Here is an 18817-nt window from a genome sequence, read left to right as displayed (position 1 = left end):
CATGTCGCACAAGTGTGAACCAGGGCTAAAGGACTGTCTGGCTGCCACATTACCTGATTATTGAGATACATAAACATATTTAGGATTTGTGTTATGCATTCTCTTCAAACGTGGTCTTATGCCACGTACACACGATCAAACAATCCGGTGGAAAAGTCCGGCAAACTCAAGTCCGCCAGACGATCCGCCCGTGTGTAGCCTCTGGCGGACTTTTTGTCACCCAAAAGTCCGGCGGACTAAAAGTATTTTTGCACTCCAATCTGTCTGCCGGACTCACTTTTCGGCGGACAGTACGGCCGTGTGTGTGCTAGTCCGCCGTACTTTTGAAATGAGCGGACTTTTCCCGCACGGAGAAAAGTCCGCTCATTTTGAGTGCGTCTCCAGGTAGACGGGGCCAGCAAAGGAGGCGTTGCTGGCCCCGTCACCTGGTATGGACTTTAAGGGGAACTCCTACGCCGAAAAATCGGCGTGGGGGTCCCCCCTAGGTCCACGTCAGACCCTTGTCCGAGCACGCTACCCGGCTGGCCAGGAAAGGGGGTGGGGATGAGCAAGCGCCCCCCCCTCCTGAGATGTGCCAGGCCACGTGCCCTCAACACCCCAAAGCACCTTGTCCCCATGTTGATGAGGACAAGGGCCTCTTCCCGTCAACCCTGGCCGTTGGTTGTCGGGGCCTGCGGGCGGGGGGCTTATTGGAATCCGGGAGCCCTCTTTAATAAGGGGGCCCCTGGATCCCGGCCCCCCACCCTATGTGAATGAGTATGGGGTACAATGTACCCCTACCCATTCACCTGTAAAAAAAAAAAAAAAACACAACACACAAGGGTTAAAATAGTTTATTGCACAGCTCCGGGGGTCTTCCGTCTTCAGGGGTCTTCTCGCCGGACTCCTCCGCTATCTTCTGCAGCTCTTTTACTAACGGAGGAGCCCGGCTTGCTTCTTCGCCGCCGCCCTCTTCTTCAGACTTCGGGGGTCTTGTCCCCCCTCTCCGGTTCTTCTTGCCGGGCCACCACGCCTTCTTCTAGCTCTTTTACAGGCGGTGGCCCGGTCTTCTGTCGCCGCTGTCGCCGTCTTCTGTTCTTCTGTTCTCTTCTTCTCTTCAGATGTTGCCTCGTCGATGTCTCTGCTCACAATGACGGGGACACGGCGTGCGGCGACTTATATAGGGACATCGCCGGATGATGTCCCCGCCCATTATGATGTCACAGCCCCAGAGGATGCTGGGACTGTGACATCATAATAGGCGGGGACATCATCCGGCTAGCCAAATTAAAATTAACTGTTTGCAAAATGTATTAAAAAATAAAAAACCCAGAGGTGATCAAATACCACCAAAAGAAAGCTCTATTTGTGGGAAAAAATGCTAAAAATTTCATTTGGATACAGTGTTGTATGACCGCACAATTATCATTCAAAGAGTGACAGAGCTAAAAGCTGAAAATTGGTCTGGGCCGGAGGGGGGTTTAGTTGTCCAGTAAGCAAGTGGTTAAACCCTTTGGCTAACATGGAGGGGAGTTTCTAGGCAGAAAAAAATAGAGCCTGTTCTTTGAGCTGCAATGTGCATGAGCCCTAAGTAGGCTCTTGTCTTGGGGTCCCCAAGACAAGATCTATTTTGCCTTTAATAAAACAGCCTTGTTTAATGCATTCACAGTATTCTCTGTGCAGCAGGTTCGATTTTTCAGGTTAGTGGTTTTAACAGGTCAACTGCTCAGCCTGTGTAGTTTTCATTGTAACAGAAAATACCAAGTATTAGCTCACTGAGAAGAAAGTCTGATAAACAACTGAATGTCAAAATTAATTCAACACTAATGCTATCTGACACTATCATCCAGATGTCTCTGTTCTTTTTCAGTCATTCCAAAAGTCACAAAGCACCTGCTCTCCAACCCTGTGTTCACCTGCATCGTTCTTGCAGCCTGCATGGAAATTGCTGTGGTGGCTGGCTTTGCAGCTTTCCTGGGGAAATACCTAGAGCAGCAATTTAACTTGACAACATCATCAGCCAATCAACTGCTAGGTGAGATGAAAACAAAGAGCATAGAAATGTCTTTATTTGCATGCCGCTTTAGTGTTGAGTCTAGATGTTTAGCAGCATTGTTCAAAAGTGTAATTTTTGCAGAACTGTGAAACACGAAGTTTAATGTGTTGGAGGTCTAATTTCATGTTTATTTAAGTTATGGCTCATTCAGGAGAAAAGCATGTTTTGTAGGTGTAGCACTAACCCCCGAAGGAGCTGCTCGTTTGATTGGGCTTACCGTTACCTTCTTCACCTCGATTTTCGTCTAGGGGTTTCCTGTGGTAGATGCCCCAGAAACTTTAGAGACTGACGATAGATCCGCTTAAAGGGATTTTTATTTGCAAAAACGTAGTTAACGAACAGTCTCTAGTGTAGGATCAGAGGGTTAGGGGAAAAGTCCAGGTACTCTTAGTATCAAAGTCAACAATAAAGGACTTGCTTGCTTTGACTAAATCCAGAGAATAACCATTCACAGCCGGATGTTCACTCTAGTTGGACAGTCCCTCTCTCACAAGGCCTAGCAGCCAACAAGGTGCTTAAATCAGGAATAAGTCTCTGCCACAGACTTTGTTGTAGGAATAAGTCTCTGCCACAGACTTTGTTGTAGAACATGAACAAGGAAACTTGAATACTTGTAGAAACACTCGTGTGGTACCAGTATCTTTCAGCCGGTTTGGCGATACCCACGAAACTGGATTCACTTAGGTACTTCAGCCCTACCAGGCTCTTGCTAAGAAGCCAACCCGTGCATGGCCTTCTTCTGAAGAGTCCTCCCTTGGATAGCTACGAAGTTGCTGGGCCTCTCCACAACCGGAGAGGGCACCGGACTACCTCCGAATCCCTTCCTTAGTTTCTTTGCCTCGGACTAGCCAGCCCCGAGACATAAAGTTGGGTGGATCTGCACCCCAGGCCATAGCCTTTCTGGGGGCTTGTCGGGAGGACCAGGACCATGAAGTCAGAACATCCTTCTGGACTGGAACCCCGAACCACGTGACATCCACATCTTAAGTACCCTCTCCCAGAAAGCACAGCAAGAGTGACACTCCCACTGGGCGGGCTCCGAGAGAAAGTAACCTTAAAGCACCCAACCAAACTGTGTTTCAATGCCTGCCAGAAGAGACAGCGCCCCCTATGGCCAGGCCGAACACCCTATACTCCAGTCAGAATGATGCTGAAGTCAAAATTTGGAACAATTATACCCAAACCAAACTGCAGTTTAGGTGTAACATTAAATTTCAAAGCATATAGCGCGTGCTCTTCAGGAGCCGGCGCTACATAGGGGTCATTGCATAGTTTAGGGGATTCATCATTTGAACTTTTGAAATTATTTCAGAGGCCAAACGTTATTAAATATTGACTATTTCAGCAGCGCATTGCTGGGCCCTGGATACTTTAGGGGAGATTTACTAAAACTAGAGAAAAATCTGGTACAGCTGTACCTGATAGCCAATCGGCTTCTAACTTCAGCTTATTCAGTTAAACTTTGATAATAAAATCTGGAAGCTGAGTTTTAATAAATTTCCCCTACAGTCTATTTTTAATTGCTATTGTAGACCAAAATAGGCTTAGAATTGTCAGATTGCTGTTGTTTTATTTTTTTGGGAATATAGAACAGAAAGTCAGCCATGCCACATGTAACACACTTTCTCCCTATTCTTCTAGTTCACCAGAAGCTAAACTCCAAAAATTAGACAAAATCTGCTCTTACTGTGGCTCTCCCCCTCCAACTTTCTGTTAGGTCTAGAGGTCCATGAATAAGAGGAATACGCTATTCCCCATTCCAGCAGGCTCCTCAAACCATGCGACTGGTCCAATGATGCCTATACTTTAAGGCACTTTGGCCATGGTTGCACTTCAGCTACCTTCACACATAATGCATATTTATTAGCCTTGCATTGCATATGATTTGGCCAAGGGACCGCCCAAAGGCTGGTGATTCGGCATGAAGAAGGAAGAGCAGCAGAGCCTGTTGGATCGGGGGAAGGGTTAGGACAAGAATAGGCCTAGGTTCATGAATAAGAAAAATGCCTCATTCCCCATTCCAGCCAATTTCACGTACAATGCATGGTTAATAGCCTTGCTTTGCACGTGATGATGCCAAGGGATCACCCAAAGGTTAGTGATTCAGCATGAAGAAGGAGAGTGGCAGAGCCTGCTGGAGCGGGGTAAGGTTAGGCCTAGGTTCATGATTAAGAAAAATACCTTATTCTCCCATTCCAGCATTCTCCCTCGATCTGTGACTGGTCCAATGTTGTCTCCTGTCTAAGGCACTTTGGCACGGTTGCACTCCAGGCTTTCACGTACAATGCATGGTTAATAGCCTTGCATTGCACGTGATGACACCAAGGGACCACCCACAGGCTGGTGATCTGGCGTGAAGAAGGAGAGTGCCAGAACCATTTAAGTATATATCCTTTATCGCAGGGATAGAGAGGGTAAAAGGGGGGAAGGGTATGCCTGTATATCAAGAATAATGTATAAGTGAATGTGAGAGATTACATCACTAGGGGAGCTAGGGAGGAGGTGGAATCCTTATGGGTAGAGCTCCAAAGAGATGAAGCTAAGGGGAAAAAAATATGGGGAGTAGGAAATAGGCCCCCTAACCTGAGGGAGGAGGTAGAAGCGGACCTCCTATCACAATTTGGATTAGCAGCAAAGATGGGAAGTGTTATCATAATGGGGGATTTTAATTATCCAGACATAGACTGGGTGGAGGGAAACACACATTTGTCTGTTCTTAAAGTTCCTAAATGTCTTTCAGGACAATTTAATGGGTCAGATGGTAGACGCACCAACTAGAATTTAAAGTGATCTACTGATTACCAACAATACAGACCAGATCATGGATGTGAAAATATGGGGCAATTTAGGAAACCGCGATCACAGGTCTTCAGTATAAATCACAGAAAAAGGAAACATAAGGGAAGTACAAAGACACTGAATTTCAAAATAGCCAACTTCCCTAAACTACGAAGCTTGCTGGAAGATATCAATTTGGATAAAATCTTAGGAACAAAGATCACAGAGGAGAGATGGGTTTGCTTTAAGAGCATATTACATATGGTCATTAGCCAGTACATCCCATTGGGTAATACATTTAAAAGAGCGAGCAACAGTCCTGAATGGCTTAACGCCAAAGTAAAAATGAATATAAAGCAAAAGAGAATGGCTTCAAAAAATACGAGGTGGAGGGATCATCATCAGCATTTAAACTTTATAAAGAATGCAACAAGAAATGTAAGGGTGCAATTAGGGCGGCTAAGATAGAGCACGAAAGACACATAGCGGAGGAGAGCAAAACAAATCCCAAGATATTCTTTAAGTATGCAAACAAAAAAAGAGAAGACAGACCATATTGGCCCCATAAAGAATGAGGAATGACATCTGGTTACAAAGGATGGGAAGATGGCGAAGGTATTGAATTTATTCTTCTCCTCAGTCTTCACAAGGGAATCGGGGGCTTCAGTAACCAAAACTGCAGTGTTTGTCCTCGTGACATATCACAGGAAGCACCCTCATGGCTAACAGAGGGCAGAATTTGAATTAGACTTGGGAAACTTAACACTGAGGGTACTTGGGGAACTCGGTCAAGTAATTGCCAGACCATTGTTCCCAATTTTTACTGACAGTCTACTGACTGGAATGGTACCAGCGGATTGGAGAAAAGCCATTGTAGCACCAAAATACATCCCTGGGAATTACAGACCAGTTAGCATAACATCAATAGTATGCAAGCTGTTGGAGGGGATGATAAGGGATTATACACAAGATTTTAGTAATGAAAACTGTATCATTAGCAGTAGGGATGAGCCGAACACCCCCCGGTTCGGTTCACACCAGAACTTTCAAACGGACCCCAAATTCGTACGAACGTTAGAACCCCATTGAAGTCTATGGGACTCGAACGTTCGAAATTAAAAGTGCTAATTTTAACGGCTAATATGCAAGATACTGTCCTAAAAAGGGTTTGGGGACCTGGCTCCTGCCCCAGGGGACATGGGTCAATGCCTAAAATGTTTTTAAAAATGGCAGTTTTGGCGGGAGCACTGATTTTAATGATGATTAAAGTGAAAAAAAAAAAAGTGAAATATTCCTTTAAATATGGTGCCTGGGGGGTGTCTGTAGTATGCCTGTGAAGTACCACATGTTTCCCGTGTTTAGAACAGTCCCTGCACAAAATGACATTAAACGGAAATAACATCATTTAAAACTGCTTGCGGTTTTAATGTTATATCTGGTTCCTGCAATATGGTTGAAAATCATTTAGAAAAATGGCATGGGTAGCCCTCCCTGCCCATTACCAGCCCCTTTGGGTCTTGTACGCATATTAAGGGGAACCCCGTACCCATATTAAAAAAAGGAAATGCGTGTGGCCCCCAGGCCCTATATACTCAGAACAGCAGTATACAGGCGGTGCAAACAAGACAGGGACTGTGTAGGTTTGTTGTGTTAAGTTGAATCTGTTTGTAATTTTCTACTGGTACATTTTTAAAGTGTAGCTCCAGTCAAAAAAACTATTTTTAAGCTTTTTGGAAAACATAGGGAAGGGTTATCACCCCTGTATAATTTGTTTTGTCGTCCATCTTTTTTCATCTCACTTGCTGTTGTCTCCTTCCGTTTGCAAGTAGGAGATGTTTGTAAGTTGGATGTTTGAAAGTAGGGGCCTGCCCTATATGCTCTGCAGAAATGGCGGAACAAGGTGTTGGTTTTGCCACAACATTGTAAGCCCTCAAAGTGACTCTTGGTGGGCGCTGGAGCGCCCTGCTGTGAACGATTATATCAAGAATTGTAATTACATGCCATTGTTGAACAGTGTTAGAAAAATTGACCTTTGGTGGTTGTGGTGCTGGTGCCACAACACTATAAGTCCTCACAGTTACTCTGGGTGGGCACAGGAACGGGCCCTCCTGTGAAATATTATATCAAGAATTGTAATTACATGTCCCTGTTAAACAGGGGCAGAAAAATTGGGCCTTAGGCACTGGTGCTGGTGCCACCACACTGCAACCTCTCCCATATACTCTAGTTTTATTGCAGGAATTAGCCCTGCTGCAAAGCATTGCATCAAAAATTGTACTTAAACGCCCCTGTTAAACAGGGGCAGAAAAATTGGGCTTTAGGCACTGGTGCTGGTGCCACCACACTGCAACCTCTCCCATATACTCTAGTTTTATTGCAGGAATTAGCCCTGCTGCAAAGCATTGCATCAAAAATTGTAATTAATCGCCCCTGTTAAACAGGGGCAGAAAAATTGGGCTGATGGCATCACCCAGAACCAGAAATGTTCTTCCAACATATCAGCGGAGGAGGAAGAGGATAGATAATCAACATAACAGGACAGTCACTCAGCATCAGCATAGGCAGTCTTGAAGGGATGTGATATTTAAAAAAAAAATATTCGGTTACATCAGCTTCAGGTGCTTGGTAGCTGTGGGTGATCCAAGACTGATTCATCTTGATGAAGGTCAGTCGATCAACTGATTCGGTGGACAGGCGCACCCTGTGATCGGTAACAAAGCCACCAGCAGCACTGAAGGTGCATTCCGAAAGAACGCTGGTTGCAGGACAGGCCAGTAGCTCAATTGCATACTGTGCAAGCTCTGGCCAGTGATCCATCCTCAAGACCCAGTAAGCCAGAGGATTTTCGGTGGGAAAGGTGTCCAAGTCTGACCTTGCCCCTAGGTATTCCTGCACCATGTAAATCAGACGCTGGCGATGGTTGCTGGAACCGATCATACCTTGGGGCTGCGGACTAAAAAATTGTCTGAAAGCATCAGTCAGACGGCCACCTTCTCCACCGCTCCTTCTGACCGATGCCTCAGCAACACGTTGTCCAGGACCAGGAGTTTGTAACCTCCCAGTCTCTGGGAACGCGTTGCACAGACCTTTCTGCAAGGCCACCCGAAGATGTCTCATCCTCTGCTCCCTCTGCGATGGCAAGATAAGGACGGCAACCTTACCCTTGTACCGTGGATCAAGGAGAGTGGCCAGCCAGTAATGGTCCCTCTCCTTGATCCGAAGAATACGAGGATCCTTCCGCAGGCTTTGCAGGATCAGGGAGGCCATGCAGCGTAGGTTAGCTGAGGCATTCGGTCCGGAATCCTCTGGGTCACTAAGGGCAACATGATCCGCAGCTACCTCCTCCCAGCCACGTACAAGTCCACGTGTTTCTTGGGACTTTAAATCATCCCTACAAGCCTGCTGCTGCTGATGCTGAGTGCCAGCCTCCACCTCCATGCTGACACAATCATCCTCCTCTTCCTCCTCCTCATCCTCTTCCTGTGTGATGGGTGGCACAGCAGGAACACTGTCTGGATAAAGGGGGCCTTGAGAGGCAAGGAAGATCTCCTCTTCCTGCCTCTGTTCTGCCTCAAGTGCCCTGTCCATTATTCCACGCAGCGTATGCTCCAAGAGGTGGACAAGAGGTACAGTGTCACTGATGCGTGCACTGTCACTGCTCACCATCCTTGTGGCCTCCTCAAACGGTGACAGGACAGTGCATGCATCCCTGATCATGCCCCACTGGCGTGGTGAGAAAAAACCGAGCTCCCCTGACCCTGTCCTGGTGCCGTAGTCGCACAGGTACTCATTGATGGCCCTCTGCTGCGTGTGCAGCCGCTGCAGCATGGCCAACGTTGAGTTCCACCTGGTGGGCATGTCACATATAAGGCGGTTCTTGGGCAGGTTCAACCCCTTTTGGAGCTCAGCCAGCCGAGCACAGGCATTAAATGATCAGCGGAAATGCACACAGACTTTCCTGGCCTGCTTCAGGACATCCTGTAAGCCGGGGTACCTGCCCAAGAACCGCTGCACCACCAGGTTAAGGACGTGAGCTACACAGGGCACATGGGTCAGTTGTCCCTGTCGGAGGGCGGAGAGGAGGTTGGTGCCATTGTCGCAAACCACCATTCCTGGCTTAAGCTGGCGTGGTGTCAACCACCTCTCGGCCTGCCCCTGCAGAGCTGACAAAACATCCGCCCCAGTGTGGCTTCTGTCCCCCAAACAAACCAGCGCAAACACGGCATGGCATCGCTTTGCCTGCGTACTTGCGTAGCCCCTGGAACGCCTACGGAGCACCGCTGGTTCTGAGGACAGAGCACTGGAAGAGGCCATGGAGGAAGAAGAAGAGGAGGGGGTGGAGGAGAGAGGTGTGTCACAACCAATAGTAGCATTTTGGAGGCGTGGTGGCGGAACAACCTCCAACACTACTGCACCTTGTCCTGCATCCTTCCCAGCTGCCAGAAGAGTGACCCAATGGGCCGTGAAAGACAGGTAACGTCCCTGTCCATGCCTGCTGGACCATGAGTCAGCGGTAATATGCACCTTACCGCTGACCGCCCTGTCCAGCGAGGCAAGGACATTGCCTTCCACATGCCGGTAGAGAGCCGGAATCGCCTTCCGTGAGAAAAAGTGGCGTTTGGGGACCTGCCACTGAGGAACCGCACATTGTACACACTCACGGAAGGGGGCCAAGTCTACCAACTGAAAAGGCAGCAGTTGAAGTGCTAGCAATTTAGCCAAGCTAGCATTCAACCGCTGGGCATGTGGATGGCTGGGAGTGAACTTCTTTCGCCGGTCCAGCAGCTGGGGCAGGGACATTTGCCTGCTATAATGGGACGTGGGTGTACTGCTAGCAGAGTGCCCGGAAGCACTTGGCTGTGACACACCTAATTCTACACCTTCATTCCTCTCAGAGCAGGTTTCAGAGAGGACTGAAGATCTAGTGGGGTTGGAGATGCCAGCTGATGAGGAGCAAGGAGAGGTCCGCTTTGTTCTTTGGTGTGGGTCTTTGAGGTACTCTTGCCAACGAGCTGCATGGCAGGTCAACATATGTCTGGTCAAGCATGTGGTGCCCAAGCGGCTGATGTTTTGGCCACGCGAGATACGCTTGAGACATATGTTGCAAATAGCAGCGATGCGATCTGATGCACTCGTCTCAAAAAAGGCCCACACCAAAGAACTTTTAGAATAACGCGCAGAGGCAGCGCCCTGCACAGGCGGAGCTCTGCGGTGTGATTCAGTCGGTGTGCTGCCCCTAAGCTGGCCCCCGGAGGGCATCCTGCCTCATTGGACATGTGCCTCCTCCTCCTCCTCCTCCTCCTCCTCTCTCCTACCAGGCACCCACCTGGAGTCAGTGCCCTCATCATCCCCTCCCTCTTCATCGCTGTAGCAAACCTGGCAATATGCTGCAGCTTGTGGAACATGACTGCCAGATTGCTGTCCTTCTTGAGCATGCCCTCTCTCTGCATTCACGCTACTGCCTTCCTCTAGCTGAGTGTCATCATCAGAGCCTACAAAACACTGGGCATCCTCCTGGAGCATGTACCCAACACTGTGCTCAAAGAGTTCAGGAGACTCCTCAGGAGGACGTGGTGGGTCTAGGGAAGGAGTCACTGATGATGACATTGAGAGGAGGGAAGACGATGCATTGGCAGCTGCTTTGCTAGTACCCTGAGACTGGGTGAGAGAGGATGAGGAGGATAAAGAGGGCTTGGTCATCCACTCTACCAAGTCGTTGGCATGTTGTGGTTCAACATGTCCAGCTGCCGAAAAGGACAAGCGTGTCCCATGGCCACGTGCTGATGACAATGCACCGCGTCCACGACCAGCACTGTTGTCTTTAGACACAGAGCCTGCTTGCCCTCTTTTATCGGCTCGCGCCTGTCTGCCTCTCCTTGCTGGCCTTCCAGACATGGTAATGGCCTGAAGGGAGTTGGGTAAAACAGCAGTTGGGTAGTGTATATTGTGCTGGAGGCACACAACACCCACTAACTCCTGCAGATGCCTTTATTATAGAACACCAGAGATAAAGGGGTATATACAGATGTATACTGTGCTGTGCTGGAGGCACACACAACTTCCAATAACTCCTGCAGATGGCAAGTGGGCTCAAATAGAGAAGAGCTATGTAGGTGGATATAGCGGTGTGTACTGGGTACAGAGCACGCAGACAGCACGCACAAGCTCCTAACACTACTGACTGCAAGCTCTATTATAAAAGATAGATCACTAGCTATATAGGTGAGGTGAATATAACGGTGTATACTGCGGTCAGGGCACGCAGACAACAACCACTACAGAAGAGCAAGATCGAAAATCGGCCGATAACGATCGGTGTATACTGTGTTGAAGGTACACAGAACACCCACTAACTGCTTCAGACGCCAACACACTACACAAGGCCGCCGCGCTGGCGGCCTTATATAGTGTGGGGCGTGTACTACACAGCCTGAGCTATTATTGGCCACAGGCATCCTGCCTGTGGCCAATCATGGCTCTCCTCGCTGCTGGCGCTGTGATTGGCCAAGCATGCGGGGTCACAGTGCATGCTTGGCCAATCATGAGCCAGCAATGCACTGCGATGACGCAGTGCATTGTGGGCCGTGAGCGCCACACGAATTTGGCGCGAACGGCCCATAACTTTCGGAATTCGCCGAACGGGCGAACAGCCGATGTTCGAGTCGAACGTATGTTCAACTCGAACACGAAGCTCATGCCTAATTAGCAGTAATCAGCATGTATTCATGAAGAATCATTCTTGCCAAACAAATCTATTAACCTTCTATGAGGAGATGAGTTGCCATCTAGATAAAGGAAGGTCCGTAGATGTGGTGTATCTGGATTTTCCAAAAGCATTTGACACAGTGCCCATAAACATTTACTGTACAAAATAAGGTCCATTAGCATGGACCATAGGGAGAGTACATGGATTGAAAACTGGCTACAAGAGCGAGTTCAGAGGGTGGTGATAAATGGGGAATACTCAGAATGGTCAGGGGTGGGTAGTGGGGTCCCACAGGGTTCTGTGCTGGGACCAATCCTATTTAATTTTTTCATAAACAACCTGGAGGATGGGGTAAACAGTTCAATCTCTGTATTTGCGGGTGATACTAAGCTAAGCAGGGCAATAACTTCTCCGCAGGATGTGGAAACCTTGAAAGACAAACTGAACAAATGAATGGGGTGGGCAACTACATGACAAATGAGGTTTAATGTAGAAAAATGAACAATAATGCATTTGGGTGGCAAAAATATGAATGCAATCTATACACTAGGGGGAGAACCTCTGGGCAATCTAGAATGGAAAAGGACCTGGGGGTCCTAGTAGATGAGGCTCAGAAATTGCATGGAATGCCAAGCTGCTGCTAACAAAGCAAACAGAATATTGGCATGCATTAAAAAGGTATTAACTCCAGAGATAAAGCAATAATTCTCCCACTCTACAAGACTCTGGTCAGGCTGCACCTGGAGTATGCTTTCCAGTTCTGGGGACCAGTCCTCAAGAAGGTTTTGCTGGAAATGGAGCGAGTACGAAGAAGGGCAGCAAAGCTAATAAAGGGTCTGGAGGACATTCGTTTTGAAGACAGGTTGCGAGCACTGAACTTATTCTCTCTGGAGAAGAGACACTTGAGTGGGGCTATGATTTCAATTTACAAATACCATGCTGGTGAACCCACAATAGGGATAAAACTTTTTTGCGGAAGGGAGTTTAACAAGACACGTGGCCACTCATTAAAATTAGAACAAAAGAGGTATAACCTATAAACTGCGTAAAGCGGTCATCAACCCTGTCCTCAGGGCCCACTAACAGGCCAGGTTTTATGTATTACCTTGTGGAGATACAGACTAGAATAATTCAATCGCTGAGCAGCAACTGATATCACCTGTGATGTATTTCAGTTATCTTGCAAACCTGGCCTATTAGTGGGCCCTGAGGACAGGGTTGAGGACCACTGATATAGAGGGTTCTTTACTGTAAGAGCGACAAGGATACAATGTAATACTGACATATAATCACACACATAGGTTGGACTTGATGGACTTGTGTCTTTTTTCAACCTCACCTACTATGTAACTATGATGGAGTGGGAGTTTGGTTGGTCTAGGTTCATGAATAAGAGTAATACCTTATTCCCCATTCTGGCAGGCTTTCTCAATCCAAGCAACTGGTCCAGTGCTGCCTCCAGTCTTAAGACCCCTTGGCCATAGCCAAGCCAAGGGGCCTTAGGCTGGAGATTTGGCGTGAAGAAGGAAAGCACCAGAGCCTGCTGAAGTGGAGGCAAGGTAAAAAATACTGTCATCTTCCCCTAGACTTACGAAAATTTTACCCTTGCAGTTTGGGGAAATGGGGGGGGGGGGCACTGGAAGGGTACATTCATTTTAAACATTTGCAGCTCTGGTATATTCTGATACTTTCACATTTGTTGCAGAAATTTACATAATGGTAGTGGTATAATACTCTGTCTTCTTCTAGGTATGACAGCAATACCATGTGCCTGCTTAGGCATTTTCCTAGGTGGACTTCTGGTGAAGAAACTAAGTTTATCTGCCCTTGGTGCCATCCGAATGGCAATGCTGGTGAACCTAGTGTCCACAGCCTGCTACGTGTCCTTCCTCTTCCTTGGTTGTGACACGGGGCCCGTAGCAGGAATAACTGTTCCCTATGGAAACGTGTGAGTATTACCAATTGACATTTTCTGCAGTAGCCTAACATTGTTGTATACCATTTACTGATACTTTCTGCTCAATGATGCAGTTTTGCCAAGCGAAGTCGCTGCTATACAAAGGGTCAAGTTTACTTAATTTAAGCGATGAAACAGATGTCACTAAAGGATTTTATAGCCGCACAGCTCTATAACACAAGCTGAGCAGAACACGCTGTTAAAGTCAGCCAGCCAGCATTTTAAGAAGGTTTTTATAAAGGAGTTAAAAATGACAGGAGTACTTATTACTGCGCTTACATAAATCTCCAGCAGTATTGATACACAATAATTAGTCATATTCTGTTCTGTTTTTATTTTTCTGCAGACGATTTAGAGAAACAGACACTTAAGGCTGTTAAAAGGAAAATGTCAGGGACATTTATCCTTGTTCTAAATACATATAAAAGAAGCTCTTAAAAAATTCTGATTTGACAGATAATGTAAGCACAGTCTATACATTTAGAGATACATAAAGTAGCTGCTTGCCTTATATTAATGTGAAAATAAAATAGGAAAAAAAACTTGTATTCTTTGTCTAATGTGATGAAAGATTCAATATTTGTTTCTTAACCACTTGCTTACTGGGCACCTAAACCCCCCTCCTGCCCAGACCAATTTTCAGCTTTTAGCGCCGTTACTCTTTGAATGACAATTGTGCGGTCATACAACACTGTACCCATTTCTTCCCCACAAATAGAGCTTTCTTTTTGTGGTATTTGATCACCTCTGTGTTTTTTATTTTTTGTTAAAAAATTTTAAAAAGACCAACATTTTCTTTTTTTTTAAAATACAAAACCGTTTTATATTTTGTTAATACATTTTGCAAACAAGCAATTTCTCTCCTTCATTGATGTACGCTGATGAGGCTACACTGATGGGCACCGATAGGCTGCATTGATGGGCACTGATAATGCGGCACTGATGGGCACTGATGAGGTGGCACTGGTGGGCACTGATAGGTGGCATTAGTGGGCACTGATGGATGGCACTGGGTGACACTGATGGGCGGCACTGAAGGGAGGTGATAGGTGGCACTGAAGGGCACTGGTAGCTGGCACTGATGGGTGGCAGTGATGGGCACTGGGTGGCAGTGATCGGTACTGATCAGCACTGCTAGGTAGCACTGATTGGTACCACTGGTGGGCATTGGAAGTTGGCACTGATTTCTGGCACTTATGTACTGATGGGCACTGATTTCTGGCACTGTGGGCACTGATTCCTGGCACTGGCAGGGGGTACTGGTGGGCACATATGAGGTGCCTTTGCCTCTTACTCTTTGAGACTGATGTCCCTTCAACAACTGTCAGGGTAATAAGAAAAAAAAAAGGATTACTGATCTTCTGTTTACATCACGTGATCAGATGTCATTGGCTGACAGCTGATCACATGGCAAGGGGCCGGGATCGACCCCTTACTCCGATCTGTGATCACCCGAGTCTCATTGACTCTGTGATCACAGCGCGCGCAAAGGGGAGGATATGTATTGGCGGCCTCTCGGCAAAGCAGATCCACGCTGTAGTTATCATTCGGCTATAGCGCAGATCTGAAGGGGTTAAACCACTAAGCACTGTAAAAAGAAATCAATGCATTCATTCCAGTTCAAACTTTTTTTAAACAGTGCTTTTCTAGACTGACTAATTTACATTTTTTATCTACTTCTTATTTTATTTTGGCTTTAGCCACTAGCGACCAGCTCACGCAGATATACTACGTTGGTCCGTGCAGATTTACTGCGTTGTTCAAAAATACAAACTGCAGAAGTGATCAAATACCACCAAAAGAAAGCTCTATTTGTGGGAAAAAGGGACATCAATTTTGTTTGGGTTCAGCGTCGCAGGACCATGCAATTTTCAGTTAAAACGACGCAGTGGCGAATCGCAAAAAATGGCCTGGTCACCAAGGGGGCACATCCATCCGGGGCTGAAGTGGTTAATTGTGTCACCCTTGAAAGACATTTTGGAGTTGATTTACAAAAAGGAAATAGGATGTTCACTTTGCAAGGTGATTTGTACTTTGCAAAGAAAGCTCCCCTTAGCTTAAAATGATTTTAAAGCTAATTAAATGTTATACTTACATGTTCTGGGCAATGGTTTTGCACAGAACAGCCCTGATACTCCTCTTCTCGGGTCCCCTGCCAGTCCTGGCTCCCCCCCTGCTGAATGTCCCTATAGCAAGCCACTTGCCATGAGGGCACTCGTGTGCTCGCTCATGAGCCCCACTCTTTGCGTTCATAAGACACGCAGAATGGGACTCGTTCTGTGCAACCTCCTCCTCCCCCACTTCACAGTGCTTTAGTTCCACAAATGTGTCTGTGCTGTAAATCATGGCCAATGGGCTTGTACGCTCCACTGATTTCATGCTTGGACAATCTAGGCTGAACAGCCAAATGATGACAGAAGCCATTGGAAGAATTTTTAGGACCCCTATAGGCATCCCAAGCAAAACTATGATGGGTGGGGTCAACCAATACCTTTTTACAAATCATTTTTTGCAAGCAAGACATTATGTGCCATTTGTCCACATCTGGGTACAATAGTATATCTTCAAACAATATTAAGTAGCCATGGACTTTTGGTGGACATATAGGAAAAACCATAACACTGATATAAAATCAATACATTTTATTTGGACATAGGTAAAAAACAGAAAAACAGGAAGTGCTGCTGGACATAATATTGCTCTTGATGTGACACCAGGATTGATCCACCTTTTTTGAAGTGATTGCTTCTGTGAAGACTTGTCCATGTACTGTCAATCCCTTGCACCACAGGGCCTTGGATACTACAACTAGGGCCTCTATATGCAAAATAAGAATACATAATTGTGCTACCAGTGTTGGAAATGTGAATTGTAGCAGCCAGCATCAACAATGCAACAAATGTAAAACCAAAAAAAAATAAAAAAATGCGGCGCTATAAAACTGGACTTGCTAGAAGGGATGATACTCCCCAAACAGATATATATACCAAAATATACCTACTAAATAAGTGAAAAAAATATAAACCAGAAATTGGCCTATCACATCCTCAACCAGATTATATAGTACCAATATAGTGAACATTAGTGAGTGCAACCAAAAAGTGAAGAAATAATATAAACCAAAAATTGGCCTATCACGGCCTCAACCAGATTATACAGTACCAATATAGTGATACGACCAAAAAACAATAATAATAAAAAAAACCCTATGAAGTCCGTATTTATAGTGATATGAATAAAAAATATAAAACTCAACACTGTCCCTTTAATGGTAAATATAGTCCACCGCAGGAAGAAAGGCAAACTTCATCTAGGGAAATTCTGGTGTATAGAATGGCATCAAAATGCATGCAATTCTCATCCCCCTGTAAGGCAAAATTTCATAAAAGGAATTTCAGATGTACCAGCTATCATCAAAAGTAAAGGTAATGGGTACTCTTACCCTAAGGTGTGGACCAACACACCGTAGTGGTGAGTCAATCAGGCGTAGAAATACTCAAACAACGATCGATCATCTGGCCAGAGCGATGAAACATCCAACAGCCTTCAGCGGTGTAGACCCAGGATATCACCATCAGGGCTCCAGTTAAGAGGAAAATGCAGTCACCCACACATCAGCAACGATCGATCTTCCAGCAAGAGTGATGAACTATCAGACAGCTTTCAATGGTACATGGACCCAGGGTGCCCAATATAGAATGTCACCATCAGAGCTCCAACCCAGAGCAGGAAATACTCATCCACATGCAAGATAGCTCATGAAGAAAAAAAAAGCCTCCACATAGAGCAGATCACTCCGGTAAAAAAATTTATTAAATAAAGAAGTAAAAAAATAATAATAAAAAGTACCACACGTCAGTGAAGATGAGTACATATGAATAATATAAAAAAAAGTGTGGTAAATCCAGCCAGCAGGCTATGTACCTGACATGTTTCGTACAAATTTACTTCAACTGGGGCATGTCCGGGAACTCTGATGACCAGAGACCACCTTTTGCATATTGAATGCACTAATATAAAGGGGGAACCCTTTATATCAGTGCCCCATTACATTAATGTATTCACTCCCCCCTTACATCAGTCACTGACCTCCTCCCAGGTGCACCGTGCAGGGCTCAGTCAGATGGCTCCAGCTTGGTGGCTCTGGCTTTATCCTGTAGTCTCCTCTTCATAGTCCACATACTTCTGATGCCTCCCGTGACCCCCATCCAGACGGCACACCCACTCTTGACTCCTCTCCAGACTACCCCGTAGAGATTGCAGATATGATAAAAGACAAGATATGGTCAGAGATTGCGGACATGATACAGGAGGTGATTAGAGGCGGTGAACATGATACAGGAGATGGTTAGAGGCTGTGGACATGATACAGGAGATGGTTAGAGGCTGTGGACATGATACAGGAGGTGGTTAGAGGCTGCAGAATAGATACAGGAGGTGGTCAGAGGCTGCGAACATGATACAAGAGATGGTTAGAGGCTGCAGACATTATACAGGAGATGGTTAGTGGCTGCAGACATGATACAGGAGGCTGTGGGCATGCTTCATTTATTACTGCCCCCCTCTTGTCAGCTTCATTTATTACTGTGATGGTAATAAATGAAGCTGACACTGAATTGGGGGTGGCGGGGGGACAGTAATACATGAAGCTGACAAGTGGGGGTCGGTTCACTTGTCGGCTTCATTTATGTCCCCCAGGGCCCTGACTTGTGTCACTTTCTCCAACTCCAATCCGATTTCATTTCCTCTCAGTGACGTCACTAGGGTTGGTGTCACCTGGTGCGGTAAAAAATTGTTAACCCCCACGGCACTAAGCAGGCTAGTACATCATTGCAGCTCTCCCCCCTTAACCTGCCACAATGGATGGAGCTGGGATGTGAGGGATCGGGGGATGGATGGAGCCAGGATAGGATCAGGGGATGGATGGAGTCAGGATAGGATCGGGGGATGGATGGAGCCAGGATAGGATCGGGGGATGAATGGAGCCAGGATGGGATTGGGGGATGGATGGAGCCAGGATGGGATCGGGGGATGGATGGAGCCGGGATGGGATCAGGGGGATGACTGTAGCCAGGATGGGATCGGTGGTATGGATGGAGCCGGGATGGGATAGATGGAGCTGGGATGGGATCAGGGGGATGTATGGAGCCTGGATGGGATCAGGGTGGTGGATGGAGCTGAGATAGAATGGTGCGGATGGAGCCAGAATGGGATTGGAGGGGGTGGATGGAGCTGGGATGGGATTAGAGGGGGTAGATGGAGCCGGGTTGGGATCAGAGGGAAGGGATGGAGCTGGGATGGGATCTTTGATTGGGGGGGGGGGGTTTAGAGTATATGTGCA

The 18817-nt window shown here is 46.6% G+C and overlaps 1 protein-coding gene across 2 annotated transcripts in view; it reads left to right on the top strand.

Annotated features, from left to right (window-relative positions):
• SLCO3A1 (solute carrier organic anion transporter family member 3A1) overlaps positions 1-18817 on the top strand; it is a 546291-nt gene that overhangs the window by 404932 nt on the left and 122542 nt on the right. For both annotated transcript variants that reach the window (XM_077472554.1, XM_077472553.1), the window contains exons 5-6: positions 1850-2014; positions 13269-13467. In XM_077472554.1, the coding sequence (XP_077328680.1) occupies positions 1850-2014; positions 13269-13467 (364 nt within the window). The remainder of the gene's footprint in view (positions 1-1849; positions 2015-13268; positions 13468-18817) is intronic.

The sequence above is a fragment of the Lithobates pipiens genome, unplaced genomic scaffold, assembly GCF_037356315.1.
Source record: "Lithobates pipiens isolate NorthernLeopardFrog02 unplaced genomic scaffold, aLitPip1_a1.2 Scaffold_8, whole genome shotgun sequence".
Taxonomy (NCBI): Eukaryota; Metazoa; Chordata; class Amphibia; order Anura; family Ranidae; genus Lithobates; species Lithobates pipiens.
Note: the sequence above shows the minus strand (reverse complement) of the source record. Positions and strands in the feature narration are given on the sequence as shown.